General features: G+C 39.4%; 1 protein-coding gene across 1 annotated transcript in view; it reads right to left on the reverse strand.

The window, feature by feature from the left end:
• The window catches only part of CIT (citron rho-interacting serine/threonine kinase), a 97,566-nt gene that overhangs the window by 29,303 nt on the left and 49,859 nt on the right, over positions 1-18,404 (reverse strand). Inside the window, exons 20-24 of the mRNA XM_073313406.1 lie at positions 11,530-11,646; positions 10,933-11,042; positions 7,924-8,098; positions 5,815-6,012; positions 3,426-3,479 (exon numbers count right to left, since the gene is read on the reverse strand). Coding sequence (XP_073169507.1) covers positions 3,426-3,479; positions 5,815-6,012; positions 7,924-8,098; positions 10,933-11,042; positions 11,530-11,646 — 654 coding nt within the window. The remainder of the gene's footprint in view (positions 1-3,425; positions 3,480-5,814; positions 6,013-7,923; positions 8,099-10,932; positions 11,043-11,529; positions 11,647-18,404) is intronic.

Consider the following 18,404-nt stretch of genomic DNA (forward strand, 5'->3'; position numbering starts at 1 on the left):
GGATCAAGCCCTGATAAGGCTAAAGATAACAATAGGAGGTGATGACAAAAAAGTGTAGGTACCATTTTGAAGGTGCATCTGGTTTTACTGGATTATTCTCTGGATAAATGGAGACAATGCACCCAATTACTATATCAAGATCTTCCATTCTGCTTGCCAAAGTAATAAATAAGAATAGCTTGTAATTGAAAGAGCCTGAAGATTCAGATGTTGATTTATATGAAGAATGTACAGGATTTTATGAACTTCACAGTAATTTATATAAGGGGGTCTAATTTTTCTCTAAGTTTTCACAAATATTTTTACTGTCTCTTTACTGAAATTTATATTTATGAAATGCTTACATTACTGCTGAGGCCAACATAACTGTTTTTGTTGTCCAAAATTATTAAACCCATCAGTAAGCCATAATTAAGAGCAAGGTGGCAAAAACACAAACTTCCCTATTTAGTTAAATGCATTTTATTAGTAGAATCCTTCTTACGGTCTTGAAAATATTTGTTATGGAATATGATTTCAAAAGTCACGTTATGCATTTTTGATGTATTGAATCTTTGAAAGCACAGAATTAGACTTTCCCTCTCAGCAGACTTGCTGGGTAAGCTACGGATATGATAAGATATGAGAGAAGTAAAGCAATTTTTGCTGTAATTATGTTATTTCTTATAAGACTGAGAGCAAAGGCTAAGGGAATAGATGGGAGTAGAAAGAGATATACTGAAGTAAACTGATTAACTCAAGCCTAAATCTATCAGAGAGCAATTGAATATGTAGTCCATGCACACAGCAGGGGCACTTCCAGCAAGCACAAAAGGCCTGCAATACAGTCACACGACAACATTCTCTATGCATGAATCCCAAACCATAGTAAATTTTAAAGTACACAATCAGAAGAGTCTGATAGTAACCTGACTTGGTTGGAGGCACGTAAGTGGACTGAAGGCATAAATAAACCAGAACATACATTAGAAGTGTAAGCTTGCTTTGTGTCCAGAAGCTCGGACCTCCAAAGAGTTAAACAACTAGGAGATATCAAAAAAAGTAGATTGTAAGTATCTTTACCTATCATTCTGTACAGCAACTTTTCACTCTACATTATCAAAATCATTCAGTCTTCAGTAATGCATTTTCTCTATAATTCATTTTATTTTCATACTTATATTGCTTTGAACTTGTAAATAATGTAAAACAAATGCAATGGCCATTATAAAGTTTGACAGCACAGTGCTTCAAGGAAATTCACTCTTGATGTTCATTCTGAAGGAACATCCCTTATCAGTAGAACCACTAATCCTTACTAGGCTGACTAAAAAGGAATGTGTTTGAATTACAACCCTGATGGATCTTCTTGTTTTTAGTTCAGCACAAATTCTGAACCACTGCATAGGTGCTGGAATTAGGAGTGCTGCCGCACCCCCAGGTTTGACGTGGTTTACAGTTTGGTTCAATGGCTCTCAGCACCCCCACCATAAAAATTGTTCCAGCACCCCTGAACCACTGTGACATAGCCTTGGATGTCTACTAAAAAGTTACGGCTGCATCATAATGGTCATTACTGCAGAACATGGGGTTGAAGCATCAGAAAGAGAAGAATGACAAGAATTCACTGATCTCTCCTTGGTCAATACAAGATTGTGCTGTCATTTCCTCAATTCTTATGAAGAAAAGAGGATAGGGCTGTTAGACATCTTATGACATGAAATGAGAGCTTACGTCTATGGACTATTGAGAGAAGTCTTGAGAACTATACTTTTCATTCTCTTGGGTTGAGAACTGAATGTGGTGGTGGAATTTCTCATTCATTCACTATTCATTCAGTTGCTGTTTGACTAATTTCTTATTGATGGCGATTGGCTGCTGCACAAACCATCCTTCTAAAGGACCTAAGATGAACATTACACTTGCAAATCTTTTAATGTGGCAACTCCAAAGTTCACACTGTTCTTGAAACCACCTGGCACGTTTGGCATCTCCTTGTGCCAGTCCTCACTGTTGGAGATTATTGCCCATTCTTACAAGTCATAGATCAGCCAAATAATGAATTTTGACTTCTTTAAGTTAGCTTGCTGTGCAGAAGAGAGAATTTATGGGAATATCCACAGATTATATGATCTTTGAAGCTGGCCAAATTCAATCATCTGTATCAGTCACTTGCACAGAAAGCTGCTAATTCTGTGCTGACAGCAAGACAGAGAACAAGGGAATGAGAAAAGGAGTATCTAACACTGAAGTAGAAAAAGCAACTGTGGGAATAAGCACTGATAGATAGAAGTGCACATGTGGACCCTCTAGCTCCTTGACGGAGAGAACAGAAGGTATAGATAGTCTGAATTTCTTTTGGAAGAGGTTAAGCCACAGCAAATTAAGACTAGGCCTTACTTAATTATTCATTTCTTCAAATCAGTGTACACCGGAAACAGAGTAAAAAAATTTCCTGGCCCTGAGGAACAAGGACTACAGATTTGGGAGGTTACAAAAAAAAGAAAATTCTGAAAGATGTTCTTGAAAAAAGGCATTTTCTTTCTATCTTGGGTTTTCCTACAACACCTATGACTATGCAATCAAAGCATGGTGGAAAATTAACTTTGTGGAGAGGCCACTGAGTATGAAAGAGGAACACACATGACAGAGGTAAGGAGCAATTAGGTCCAGCTAATGGAGAAGGGATTAAAAAGACTGAAGAGACCTGCCTCCAATTATTACACACAAGGTGGTGGTCAGTGTTGACACTTCTAGAATTTGTGTGTCATTGAAAGATCGATGTCATCATGGTCCACATAGCACCATAAAGAAATAAGCAAAAAGAGTGGAGATCTGGGAAAACATTTAACAATAAGGAACACATAATCTAGGACATCTGTCCCGTATGAATGAAATGAATGAAAAAACATATCAAAAGATCTCTCAGGAAACAGAATGTGCAAGTTAAGAACCTAAATGAGTTCTCTTTGAACAAGAGATTATGTAACAATGTATTGTTCAGAAGCACAGGACTTCTTTTCCCTTCAGACAGAGTTAAAGCCCTCCTTAAAACCCAGATTGGCAAGATAGCGCCTTCACTCTGGCCTAGATCTATAATACAGCTCAGGATTTGGACAGGGAGACTTTTCCCTTCCCTTATAAAAGGAAAATTCTATATCCCACAATTTTTGCAGCTGCTACACCATTCTTACTAGCTGCACTGCAATGAGATATTTGAATGGACTTCCTTCTCCAAAAAGATGAAGGACAGTTTCAATTTTAAATCAGAATAAAACCTCTAAATTGAGGCCTAAAAGAAATCAGATCCAATCAGGCTATCTCCTGCTAACTCCTTGAAGCCAGAAGCCAATGTCAGGAACAATTGTCATCAAGGAGTAAATGAGTTTGTTTCCTTCCTTATCCTTAATTTCAAAATAATTCAATGATCTGTATTTAATACTCACTGTGCAGCTATTACGAAGGGCTTCAAATTTACGCTGGATTTCATCTCTATGTGCCTAAAGGAGGTAAGAAGTTAATCATCAATTTTTCATACATTAGAATTAGAATCCAACAGCTGTTGCTAAATAAACTGCAGAACAATCTATCAGCAAGCAAAGTTTGGAAGACAGATGTTGCAGGCTATGAAAGCACTCTGTAGTGGCAAAGAATTGATTAAGTCACATCCTACTTAATCAAAGCACGCACATGCTCCCAATTCTGAGCTACTTTAGCAAAATGTACAACAAACTGGATGATGCAAAACATTCCATCTTAAGTGGTCTCCAAGGTAAGTGACCATTTAATGTTAAGTGTGTACCGTCTTCACTTAATATCTTAAGTATTTGAGTAGTTTGTTTTTACTTCCACATTTGGATTAATACTGCATGGAACATGTTTTTAATACTACATATATTTTAATGATCGCAAAGACAAGTCTACAATGAAGCACTACGTACGCTTCCGCAAACTGCTCTGCCAATCTACCTCTACCCTTCCCCGAGGAACTCCTGTTTAGTCCTAAGACTCTCCCAAACTGTGACGAAACTAAATAATTATTTCTTTGGAAGATGGAATCCGAAGTATAAAAAGCTGCAAAGCATTTTTAAAGAGTGAAATAATGCATGCATCGTTTTACTTCCTTATTAACAAGCAAAGCATGATAAAGCAAAGTTCATGTTTCAGCCTCAGGGCCTCTCTCAAGATTCACTCAGACTGTCAAACTGATTTAAGTTGTGACTAATATTATATGCAAATTCAGGCCTTAACAGATGAAAGGCTAGTGCACTAGCATATCCGATCACCTTTCAAGACATTTTCCTTATAGCCAAGAGACTCAATAGGAAAAGTTGTTCAGCAGAAGTCCAATGTGATAACTAAAACGTTATCTTACCAGAACAGGCAATGCAAAAAAGACCCTCAAAACAAAATATCTCCCAACCCATTAAACTGGAGTAAAGTGACATGGAGGTGCCAGATTGGAATCTTATGACATCTGGTACAAAAGCACTACCATTTCACCAGAACAGCTGTGGTAATATCTGCCTGAGAAAGCACAGATCACACACATGCATCTGTTTCGTTGGTGTGGTAGGAAGACCTAGCAAACCATTTGTTCGCATGGCAGCTAACAACTCTGCCAAATTTTCAAATTTCAGTGGGACCATCTCATTTTTGAGCAAAAAGAACTGCTTTGTATTTGAGATGAACTGCTGCCGTGACCTATTCAGTTACTGTAAGTCATTCATGTTGCTGTTGCATTTTCCCAGCATCTATTACCCAGCATCTACCAGTTTAGAACAATTCTGAGTGAATGACCTCCCTTCTCACTCCTGGGATATCCAACAGCACTGGTGTGCACACACACACACACACACACACACAAACGCACGCACACACCAGTCTTCAGCTGAACCCCAATCCCATCTGAATAGTGGTAATGGCAGGAATAAGGACTCAATGAGATTCCCTTTTATCAGATTCCATTGGGGCAACAGACTATTTCCAGTACTCTGAAATAACTGGATTTGAAGGTCATTGAAGACTGATACTTCGATGAGTGATAGCCGGCAGCTCAAGTAGGAGGTCAGTTATTTCTTTGCCTCCCACAGCATTAGCAAGCCTTTGCAAAGCAAACATTATTTAAAATCCAACAGTTTAAAAGCATCTTTTTGTACTCAAAGTAGCAACCAGCAGCATATAATTTAATGTTCCGTTCACTGGGCAGGGAAAATCTTTCCCCTACACCAACCGCTGCTGAAGTTTGTGTCATTCACACACCTCACAAGAGACTGCAAGATCTAAAAGTAGCAATTCTTTATGGAACAGCCTTTGGAATAAAATTAGAGAAGCAACAACAGTATTTGTCTGATTTTTTTAAAAAGATAGCAGAGTTGGCTAACTTATTATAGAGAAAATACCAGAACATTTGCAATCACATTCCTTTTGAAACAGCACTACTTTCAAAGGTCATACATGAATTTAGAATTAAAAAAAAACAGCACAAAGTCAAAGTCCTACAGTAGGAATAATTTAGTGTGGAGCTTTTAGCTTATCAAGTAAACTGATGATATTTTCACTAATAGCCAATCAGTTTTTGCACAAGTGGACAACAAACAACAAGCATATGTATGTTTTGAGAGACAAAGAACTCTGACATTTTAGCCATCCCTGTGCCTTCCTCAATCCAAGACACATTTCATATGTTGCACTGCAAAATTAAAAACACAAAAAATTTAAGTTAGGACAACCTCAAAGCTAATAACTTAAGACACTTATTATGAAGCATGCATCAATGTTCTGTCAGATCTGCAGGTACAGTTCGCAATACCAATCCAGAAGTATAGGACTCACCGTGAGAGCCTGAATCTCCTCCTCTGCCTCAGCTGTAGTCTCCTCTAGTTCAGTTTTAGCCTCACGGAGCTGATTCTCTAGGGCTGATCGTGCAGCTTGAAGCCCTGAAATCTGAGATTCTCTTTCCTGGAGAGTCAGCTGCAATTCTGTTAATTGTCGTTTCAGTTCCAGCTTTTGTTCTTCATGCTCTAAGCTAACCTGGAGAGAAACATCAGCAGCTGAATAGGAGTTACTAATAAGGAAATAGAGAGTACAGCTGCTATATTTGTTCATTTCAAACTAGAGACCTGCCCTAGAATTGCACTCTGGGATTGCATGGCAACACTCCAGTCTAATGTCAGATTTGGATGGATTGGTTAAAAATCAGACCTGAAGGTAACTATCCCAAGGATGCTGCTTCATCCATCACTTGAAAAACACTCACTGGGTTTGAAATGGTTCAAAAATAAAACTATATTGTGTTCTGAAATGAAAACTAGGATTTAAGAGTAATGCCAGCTATGTTGTAAATACGTATCAAATGTTGATATAGATAATTGTGACAATATGAAAGTTAAAGTATAATTTGTGCGATTATCTTCCATAGTTGCAAGTTAATATACTGCATTTGAGGCTCTGTAAGAAGAAACTATCAATATTACTTTGACTCTATAAGAAATGTCTTTATATACTGTTCAATTACTTTCATATTTAAACTTCCCTTCAGATTCTTGTTACAGACAGATCTATCTCCTACACTGATGCAACATCTTGGCAGATCCCATTTACCATAGCAGAGTGGAGAAAATAGTTTAAAGAAAAAGTTCCAGTTTAGCTTTCTGATGCCTGACTCCTCATGTTATTGCAAGTGAATCTGCCCATAATATTGCAGATGTGTGAAAAATAGGCCTGCCAGAAGACCTTGCACTGATGTCTAGCAATTTCTGGCTAATTAAAGGAATGACATTGGACATCCCAAATGTCTTAGCCAGAGTAGAGATTTTGGTTTTTATTGAGAATTAGAGGAGGGACAGCAAGGAAGGAAAAAGGATATTATCCAGGAAATCACAGAACTTGAAGGGAGCTCAATAGGTCATCTAGTCCAGTCCCCTGCACTCATGGCAGGACTAAGTATTATCTAGACCATCCCTGACAGGTGTTTGTCCAACATGCTCTTAAAAATCCCCAATGATGAGATTCCACAGCCTCCCTAGGCAATTTATTCCAGTGCTTAACCACCCTGACAGGAAGTTTTTCTTCATGTCCAACCTAAACCTCCCTTGCTGCAATTTAAGCCCATTGCTTCTTGTCCTAGCTTCAGAGGTTAAGAAGAAAAATTTTTCTCCCTCCTCCTTATAACAACCTTTTGTGTACTTGAAAACTGTTGTCTCCTCTTCTGTTCTCCAGACTAAACAAACCCCATTTTTTTTTCAATCTTCCCTCATAGGTCATGTTTTCTAGACCTTTCATCATTTTTCAAAAAGAAAAGGAGGACTTGTGGCACCTTAGAGACTAACAAATTTATTTGAGCATAAGCTACAGCTCACGAAAGCTTACACTCAGATAAATTTGTTAGTCTCTAAGGTGCCACAAGTCCTCCTTTTCTTTTTGCGAATACAGACTAACACGGCTGTTACTCTGAAATTAATCATTTTTGTTACTCTTCTCTGGAATTAGGTGGAACTCTGGAAATAGGTGGTTCCAACCTATTTCTGCCTGTCTGCCCTTTTTATTTCAAAATAATATAAAAACCTGATTCTTCTAGTCTGCAACTAAAAATAAATGAATTATCCAGCTAAGTATATATACTGTGCCCATCACCATTATATCTGGGCACTATTAAAGGATGTTGTACAAAAGGATGAAAATAAATATAGTTCTAAGAAAGCAAGCTGATCTAGAAACTCAGACTCTACCACTATAACAAAAACCCAAAATAGTCATGCTCAACTCCTTCCAGCAAGCAATACATTTCCACTGTTACAGAAATGGAGCAAAAATTGGGTCATTCAGCTCAAGTCATGATCCTGCAGTGCTGAACAGTAAAACTACTTAATTTTAATTCTCACTGTACTCCTTGAAATGGGATACACCCAAGTACATCAGCCTGCAAAAGGATTAAATTTTCACCTCTCGCAGTCTAGTCTCTAACTCCAACAGACGGTTCTTGTCAGTATGGTCCTGAAGACTGATCTTCTCCAATTGCTCTTCTAGTTTTCGGTTCTGGGCCTCTAACTTCCCAGCCTGTGTTTCCAGGTAGAACTTCTGCTGTCTGAGCTCTGAGATCATCTCCTCCTGGGCTTTCCTGATAGGAAAATACATAGCGAGAGAAGACATAATCAAGCTATATTTTGATCATGTAGTTTCATTGGTATAAAAGTTTCCTGGTAAGCAGAATGTGATCACATCAAAATTAGCTCTTCCTATTTTAAATTTCACAGCCCCTTTATGGAAAAAATAAGGTCTCTTATGTTGGCTTCCGCACAGATTCCCACATCAGTGATTAAACCAAGTACGTGCTTCGAGTAGCTCAGATATCATGGTTTTGTAGGCTGTGCATCTGTTTGTACATGGAGAAAGATGAACACCAAACCTTGGAAACCTACAGGAATGTCTGATCTACAGCTCATTCTAAGCTGTCACCCTTTTCCTTGTCATTTGTTTTTCCGTTTGGAAAAAAAATGGTTCAATGAATGCTGGAAGCAGGAACTTCCATATGAAAGATCAGAGGAACTGCAACTGGCTTCCTTGCATACAGATTAGTTCTGGATTTTGGAAACTTGCTAGGAGCCCAATCTGGCCAACACTTTAGCAAACTTTTGCCCTGATTGAAACCCTGATGTATGCACTGAACACACAATTACTTATTCACAGAGCTTACAAATATTAATGAACTCATATGCAGAAAAATACGGTGAGATAGGTACTATTATCTTTCTCCCAGAGACATTACGTGGGATCACATAGCAGAGCTAGAAATAGAACCCAGGTCTTCTGAGTCACAGTCCTGTGCTTTGATAAGAACAAAATCATCCTTCCCCTTTTTTAACCTCCTTCAACTGATTACTGGCAGCCAGAACTATCCAAATAGCCTGGGCATCAGTAGAACAAATGACTCCACCTTCTTCAGAACCAATCATTCATTTTTTTAGTTTCTGATAGAACAAAGGCTAGTTGGATTCCACAGTTCCTTGAAGGCTCTAATTGCTAACTGTCCACATCAATAATGCTCAGTTTTGTAATAGCTTTTGTGGATTCAAATATGGTTCAATTATAGATTTACATGCCTTTTCACAGATCAGAGTAATGCAGTAGGGTTTGCTAGTTATATCTATAAGATCTACAGGCACTGCTCAGAAAGAACTCACTTCTCTTAATGACTAAGATGACGCACTCCAAACATGGGGCACGATTACTGACTTGCCAAAGCAATTTGTTTGCCACTCCCTCCCGACATATGAATATTTAACATAAGTCACAATGGGTAGAACTCTTTTTTTTAGGCATCATTATATTTCTTCCTCTGCCTTTTGACTTTAGTCTGGTGTCCTCCTTCCAGAGGATGCATCTAGTCCAGCTTAATGGTGCTTTCAGTAGTAGACTTTCAAAGCTTTTTATGCAACCTCTTTTCAGAATTGCATTATTTGTAATTTTATTATTAAATTATTACAATGCCCATCCTTATAGCATCCAGCCACCAGTATATCTTATGATTTAATATCCATAAGAGTTCCAAAGTGTCTTGATTAAGTTTCTCCAACTCTTATATGTTGGCAAATGTCTCCATTTTTCATAGCCATAGAGCAAGGAAGAAATCATTACAGCATGGCAGACATGGAACTTTGGTCTCACATATGACAACCATGCTGGTTCCAAAGTTAATATTTCAGTTGGTAAAATACCCTTTTTGATTCTGGTAAACATTTCTTTAGTCAGCAAGAACAGCATTTCAAGAGAAGCGAAAGCTATTACCACACTGAGTTCAAGACCACTGAATGATGCTAGGTCTTACATATGCTTTCCCATGTATGACCTGGTAGATTACTTCTGTATTCTTCAGATTAACGATGTTATGGTTTTAGCAGCCTCTACAAACTTTTTGGATGATTAACTAGAGTGCATATAACTAGAGTATAATCATCTGCATAAAGCAACTCATATAACTTTAACAATTACTTTTGTGGAAGATTTCAGTCTGCTCAGGTTGAAGAGCTTGACAGAAGTTTGAAATGTAATAAAAATTCCTGGCTTTACATCTCTGTTGGTACAATCAATCACCGCTAAGAGTTCAGAGATTCTATGCCAAAACCGATCCTTGCTTGACTTCACAAATGGATCTAACCAACTGCTGTCCACTGAGATTATACCCAGCATTCCACTATGCAGCTGACAGTCTGCACATATGTCTCCAGACAGCCAAACTGTGATATGTCTAATATCTCACTGATAGGCATCAGGATCAGAAATAAGCAATCAGGATTAAAGAATCACTTCGATCTTAAGGATAGGGACCCTCTACCTTTTTTTTTTTTTTTTAAACTGAAACAGGCAGAGATAACACCAATACCTCATATTTATAATCAACATTTAAAAACATGAAGGAAAATTCCTAAACCAATATTCACTTTTCTTAGATGTCTTGGCAGCTGTTGGGAGCAGGATGGAAGCTTTTGTGAAGAAAGGATATTTAACATTTTCTTCTCATCTTTGAGTGTCAAATAATTATAATAAGGCTTTGAATTTCAATGAATAATGGCCACCAGAAGCAGATGTGATCAAGTCCTAAACACCAGAAGCAAAAGGAATACTAATTTTTATATATCTCCACAACTGGAACAGCATTGGAATTACTGCTTCTCCAGAACTGTTTCAGACATTTAAAAATGTTAGAATTTTTCTACAGAACCTATATATTTTGAAAAATTGCATGCAGCAAAAAAAGGGACAGCAACAGCCTCATGAAATGATCCAAAACAAATGCAACAATAAGGACCAATAAAACTTAACAGATATGATAGGGGAAATATTGAGCAAACTATAGTTTCTTGTTAGAGAAATAATATGTTTGGAGAATAGGTCTTATTGAGCTCACACCGGGGCTTGTAAATGCAAGAATGCTATAGCAGTTCCTTTACTTACATGTTTCTCTGTGTAAAAAGGCTGCTATTTGCTGCCAGTTTATTAGCCTCAGACAATTCCACTATTCTCTGCTCCAGTGACCTTATCTTCGAATCCATGGCATTGATCATCTGAAACAGAGCAGTCTGCCTTTGAGATCATGGGATGAAAGTTAGTGACTACAGCAAGGGGGCATTTAAAAATCACTTCTAGAAACTTCATTCAGAAACAAGATATCGGACTGCGTGGACAAGACAACAAAGAAGCAACCACATATTCAGATGTTACATCTGGTACATCAATCTATAACTGCATTCCAGTCTCTTCCAGACCAAGAGCAAGCAGCTCCCACGTGAACCATGTACTGGACTGCCAGGTAGTAACATACTAGGCATGGATGACTTTCTTGAAAGGGAATGTTCTTGGAGACATCATGAATTAAAAGGACAGCTATCAAAACAAAACAAAACACCACACGCACACCTCTCCCACCCCCAAGAAGCCTCCAGCAACAAGACCCTTTGCAGCAACAGATCTTTATTTTAGGAACATCCCTGGGTAAGAGACTTAAAATGGCTACTCTTAAAATGTTTCAGTTTCTGATTCAGTTACACCTACCGCCTTCTGCTCAGCCAGAATTTTGCATTTCTCATGTGCTTCTTCTTCATGTCTTCGCAGCATATTCTCAAGTGCTTCCTTATCAGCAAGATCTTTCTTCATCTGAGCATCCAGCACCTGAAGTAAACAAAACAAATTTCCTCACTTTGAACCTGTTTCATTAGTCAAAGGGCAGTCAGAAAGAAAGCCACCAGGGAAGGGTTACGTTCAATGAAGAGGCTTGATCACTTCCTAAGGAAAACTAGATGAGATGGCAGGAAATGCTGGGGACAGCAAGCTTTGAGAGGACTACTCAGGTGTAAGAAATGGTTGAGTTTAATGAGTAAAAGGAGTTATGGAAAGGCTATGGGCTGTTATTGTTTTTTAAACAGTCTTTCATTATTAGTGCTCATGAAATATGCCAGTTTGACATACATGGAAAATTAATTCCTCTATTCACAGAGGAAGTATGGCACAGAAAAGTAGCAATGCAAGCTCCTTTTCATTACCTCACTGATGTGCCTCAACATTGACCTGTAAGAACCACATGTAGGTATGAGAGAGTAATTCAGCCTCCATGACTACTTTAATCCTTTGCCTCTCTGCCGAGACATATAACAAGGGTACCAAGTAAGGTGGTAACCTGAGAGATACCAACACTTGTTCACTAGGAAGTGGACTGAAACAACTCTGTCATAAATATAAAGGGAAGGGTAAACCCCTTTGAAATCCCTCCTGGCCAGGGGAAAGCTCCTCTCACCTGTAAAGGGTTAAGAAGCTAAAGGTAACCTCGCTGGCACCTGACCAAAATGACCAATGAGGAGACAAGATACTTTCAAAAGCTGGGAGGAGGGAGAGAAACAAAGGGTCTGTGTCTGTCTGTATGCTGGGTCTTTGCTGGGGATAGACCAGGAATGGAGTCTTAGAACTTTTAGTAAGTAATCTAGCTAGGTATGTGTTAGATTATGATTTCTTTAAATGGCTGAGAAAAGAATTGTGCTGAATAGAATAACTATTTCTGTCTATGTATCTTTTTTGTAACTTAAGGTTTTGCCTAGAGGGGTTCTCTATGTTTTTGAATCTAATTACCCTGTAAGATATCTACCATCCTGATTTTACAGGGGGGATTTCTTTATTTCTATTTACTTCTATTTTTTATTAAAAGGCTTCTTGTAAAAAACTGAATGCTTTTTCATTGTTCTCAGATCCAAGGGTTTGGGTCTGTGGTCACCTATGCAAATTGGTGAGGCTTTTTATCCAACATTTCCCAGGAAAGGGGGGGGGTGCAAGTGTTGGGAGGATTGTTCATTGTTCTTAAGATCCAAGGATCTGGGTCTGTAGTCACCTAGGCAAATTGGTGAGGCTTTTTACCAAACCTTGTCCAGGAAGTGGGGTGCAAGGTTTTGGGAAGTATTTTGGGGGGAAGGACGCGTCCAAACAGCTCTTCCCCAGTAACCAGTATTAGTTTGGTGGTGGTAGCGGCCAGTCCAAGGACAACGGGTGGAATATTTTGTACCTTGGGGAAGTTTTGACCTAAGCTGGTAAAGATAAGCTTAGGAGGTTTTTCATGCAGGTATTTCTGTACCCTAGAGTTCAGAGTGGGGGAGGAACCTTGACATGGTGGCACAGTGGTGGGATTAACCTGAAATCATTTTGAGATCCAGTTGAGATTTTTTGAACTAGAAATACAGATTTTAAAAAGGAAATTTTTTTTTCCTTTGGAAAGGAAGTCCAGAAAGCAGCTGAAACTGAAAGCAGCTTGGTTTTTCTCTGCTTTGTGGCCAAGCAGAGACAAAAGGGGATTATCTTTGTGAATTGCAGGTTTTCTTTGCCTGGAGGCAGGGTACTTAACTCCTGCAGGGAAATTCACAGTCTTCCAACCCAGAGTTTTTTTTTTTTTCTTTTCTTCCTAAAAGTAAATAGGGGGTGTGTGTTCTACCCATTTGCCTGGAGACAAAAGTGTCAAGGTTCCCCCCCCTTTCCTGGGAAATGTTGGATAAAAAGCCTCACCAATTTGCATAGGTGACCACAGACCCAAACCCTTGGATCTGAGAACAATGAAAAAGCATTCAGTTTTTTACAAGAAGCCTTTTAATAAAAAATAGAAGTAAATAGAAATAAAGAAATCCCCCCTGTAAAATCAGGATGGTAGATATCTTACAGGGTAATTAGATTCAAAAACATAGAGAACCCCTCTAGGCAAAACCTTAAGTTACAAAAAAGATACATAGACAGAAATAGTTATTCTATTCAGCACAATTCTTTTCTCAGCCATTTAAAGAAATCATAATCTAACACATACCTAGCTAGATTACTTACTAAAAGTTCTAAGACTCCATTCCTGGTCTATCCCCAGCAAAGACCCAGCATACAGACAGACACAGACCCTTTGTTTCTCTCCCTCCTCCCAGCTTTTGAAAGTATCTTGTCTCCTCATTGGTCATTTTGGTCAGGTGCCAGCGAGGTTACCTTTAGCTTCTTAACCCTTTACAGGTGAGAGGAGCTTTCCCCTGGCCAGGAGGGATTTCAAAGGGGTTTACCCTTCCCTTTATATTTATGACAAACTCCTTTTGGCTTTTGTAGATTTTTTTTTTAATTAATACTGCAGATATGTCCACAGCTTTGGATTTTAAATAAACTGAAATAATAAAATAAATTAGGGCTGTCGATTAATCGCAGTTAACTCATGCGATTAACTTGAAAAAATTAATCGTGATTAATCACGCTGTTAAACAGAATACCAATTGAAAATTTTAAAATATATTTGGATGTTTTTCAACATTTTCAAATATATTGATTTCTATTACAACACAGAATACGAAGTGTACAGTGCTCACTTTATATTATTTTTTATTACAAATATTTGCACTCTAAAATGATAGCAAAAGAAATACTGTTTTTCAATTCATCTCATGCAAGTACTGTAGTGCAATCTGTTTATCCTGGAAGTGTAACTTACAAATGTGGATTTTTTTTATATATAACTGCACTCAAAAACAAAACAATGTAAAACTTTAGAGCCTACAAGTCCACTCAATCCTACTTCTTGTTCAGCCAAGTTTGTTTACATTTACGGGAGATAATGATGCATGCTGCTTATTTACGATGTTACCTGAAAGTGAGAACAGGCATTCGCATAGCACTTTTGCAGCCAGTGTTGCAAGGTATTTACGTGCCAGATATGATAAACATTCGTATGCCCCTTCATGCTTCTGCCACCATTCCAGAGGACATGCTTCCATGCTGATGATGCTTGTTAAAAAAACCAATGCGTTAATTAAATTTGTGACTGAACTCCTTGGGGACGAATTGCATGTCTCCTGTTCTGTTCTACCCGCATTCTTTCATATATTTCATGTTATAGCAGTCTCGGATGATGACCCAGCACATGTTCATTTTAAGAACACTTCCACAGCAGATTTGACAAAATGCAAAGAGGGTACCAATGTGAAATTTCTAAAAATTGCTACAGCACTCGAACCAAGGTTTAAGAATCTGAAGTGCCATCCAAAATTTGAGAGGGACAAGGTGTGGAGCATACTTTCAGAAGTCTTAAAAGACCAACACGCAGATGCAGAAACTACAGAACCCGAACCACCAAAAAAGAAAATCAACCTTCTGCTGATGGCATCTGACTCAGATGATGAAAATGAACATGCGTCCGTCCGCTCTGCTTTGGATCGTTATCGAGCAGAACCCGTCATCAGCATGGATGCATGTTCTCTGGAATGGTGGTTGAAGCATAAAGGGACATATGAATCTTTAGCGCATCTGGCACATAAATATCTTGCAATGCCGGCTACAACAATGACATGTGAACGCCTTTTCTCACTTTCACATGACACTGTAAACAAGAAGTGGGCAGCATTATCTCCTGCAAACTGTAACCAAACTTGTTTGTCTGAGCAATTTGCTGAAGTAGGACTGAGTGGACTTGTCAGCTCTAAAGTTTTACATCGTTTTATTTTTGAATGAAGGTTTTTTTGTACACAATTCTATATTTGTAAGTTCAACTTTCATGATAAAGAGATTGCACTACAGTACTTTCAATAGGGGAATTGAAAAATACCATTTATTTTGTTATTTACAGAGCAAATATTTGTCATAAAAAATATAAAGTATTTATTTGTATTCTGTGTTGTAATTGAAATAAATTTTTGAAAATGTAGAAAACATCCAAAAATATTTAAATAAATGGTATTCTATTAGTTTAACAGTACAATTATTTTTTTAAAATTGCTTGACAGCCCTAAACTAAATATGTAAAAGGAACTTAAGAGCTTTCATAGTACTATGAGTTTCAGTGACTACAGATCTGAATTCAAATCAGTAACGTAGCCATGAAAGGACTAGGACTGGACTTGATGGACTACTGTTGCAGCGATGGTTGGACTCAAAGAACCAACTGACATTTTGATCCCGTTCTAATTCTTCTGTCCTGTCACAACTCCAGTGTTTCTCAGATATCTCCTCTTGGAAGAACCACCATTTCAAACTCACTCTCCCCCTCTCCAAAACTGAATTTGTCCCTCCGTCTAGTTCCTTCCCTACATCTTCCTTCCTAATCTTACTCCATTCACTAGCTCCACTGTTAACTCCACTATCTTTAGTGCCTCCCATGCTCATAATCTTCAACCTTTCTCTCTCTTCCTCTCCCAAGTCCAGGTTCTCATTATAGCTTTTCCTCCCATTACTATTATTTCTGCTCCAAATACATGCTTCCCACACCTCCTAAATCCCTTCACTGGCATCCCAACTCATTTACCAAAGCCCACATAATCTTGCCCCATTTATACCTTGGCTCTCATTTCCCTTCACTGCTCCCTCCCATTCTTTGCACTCTTTCCAATCCTTTCACCTTACCACTTCTTTGGTCTCCTTTCTAACATCCAACTCTTGGTTTCATGCCTTGAAAAGTATGCTTGTTCCAATTTGCCATGCACCCTCCACTACTCAGTGTTTTCTTTCAGGAAATTCCTCCTCTCTTTTTAACAGCATCATAGCCTCTCTCTCCGGGACAGTTGTTTAAAGTCTAATCTTGTTCAGACTAAGCTCTTTGGGCCCGTGAACAAGTCTTTACATTTGTAAATGCTGTGTAAATTTATAGTGCTAATTAAATGTAATAAATCATAATGACAAAGCCCTGTCTACACAAGGACTTTAGGTCGAATTTAGCAAATCGATGTAAACCTGCACCCGTCCACACGATGAAGCCCTTTTTTTCAACTTAAAGGGCTCTTAAAAATCGATTTCCTTACTCCACCCCTGACAAGTGGATTAGCGCTTAAATCGGCCTTGCCGGCTCGAATTTGGGGTATCGTGGACACAATTCGACGGTATTGGCCTCCGGAAGCTATCCCAGAGTGCTCCATTGTGACCGCTCTGGACAGCACTCTCAACTCAGATAGAGTGACCGCACTGGCCAGGTAGACAGGAAAAGAACCGCAAACTTTTGAATCTCATTTCCTGTTTAGCCAGCGTGGCAAGCTGCAGGTGACCATGCAGAGCTCATCAGCAGAGGTGACCATGCAGAGCTCATCAGCAGAGGTGACCATGATGGAGTCCCAGAATCACAAAAGAGCTCCAGCATGGACTGAACGGGAGGTATGGAATCTGATCGCTGTATGGGGAGAGGAATCTCTGCTACCAGAACTCCGTTCCAGTTTTCGAAATGCCAAAATCTTCCAGGGCATGAAGGACAGAGGCCATAACAGGGACCCGAAGCAGTGCCACGTGAAACTTCAGGAGCTGAGGCAAGCCTACCAGAAAACCAGAGAGGCGAACGGCCGCTCCGGGTCAGAGCCCCAAAACATGCCGCTTCTATGATGAGCTGCATGCCATTTTAGGGGGTTCAGCCACCACTACCCCAGCCGTGTTGTTTGACTCCTTCAATGGAGATGGAGGCAACACGGAAGCAAGTTTTGGGGACGAAGAAGATGATGATGAGGTTATAGATAGCTCACAGCAAGCAAGCGGAGAAACCGGTTTTCCCGACAGCCAGGAATTGTTTCTCACCCTGGACCTGGAGCCAGTACCCCCCGAACCCACCCAAGGCTGCCTTCTGGACCCAGCAGGCGAAGAAGGGACCTCCGGTGAGTGTACCTTTTAAAATACTATACATGGTTTAAAAGCAAGCATGTGAAAGGATTATTTTGCCCTGGCATTCGCGGCCCTCCTGGATGTACTCCCAAAGCCTTTGCAAAAGGTTTCTGGGGAGGGCAGCCTTATTGCGTCCTTCATGGTAGGACACTTTACCACTCCAGGCCAGTAACATGTACTCGGGAATCACTGTACAACAAAACATTGCAGTGTATGTTTGCTGGCGTTCAAACAACATCCGTTCTTTATCTCTCTGTGTTATCCTCAGGAGAGTGAGATATCATTCATGGTCACCTGGTTGAAATAGGATGCTTTTCTTCAGGGGACACTCAGAGGTGCCCGTTCCTGCTGGGCTGTTTGCCTGTGGCTGAACAGAAATGTTCCCCGCTGTTAGCCACGGGGAGGGGGGAGGTTTGAGGGGGTAGCCATGCGGTGGGGGGAGGCAAAATGTGACCTTGTAACGAAAGCACATGTGCTATGTATGTAATGTCAACAAGGTTTACCCTGAAAAGAGTGTAGCCACTGTTTTATAAAATGTGTCTTTTTAAATACCGCTGTCCCTTTTTTTTTCTCCACCAGCTGCATGTGTTTCAATGATCACAGGATCTTCTCCTTCCCAGAGGCTAGTGAAGCTTAGAAAGAAAAAAAACCGCACTCATGATGAAATGTTCTCTGAGCTCATGCTGTCCTCCCACACTGACAGAGCACAGACGAATGCGTGGAGGCAAATAATGTCAGAGTGCAGGAAAGCACAAAATGACCGGGAGGAGAGGTGGCGGGCTGAAGACAGGGCTGAA

Source organism: Lepidochelys kempii, chromosome 15 (genome assembly GCF_965140265.1).
Source record: "Lepidochelys kempii isolate rLepKem1 chromosome 15, rLepKem1.hap2, whole genome shotgun sequence".
Classification (NCBI taxonomy): domain Eukaryota; kingdom Metazoa; phylum Chordata; order Testudines; family Cheloniidae; genus Lepidochelys; species Lepidochelys kempii.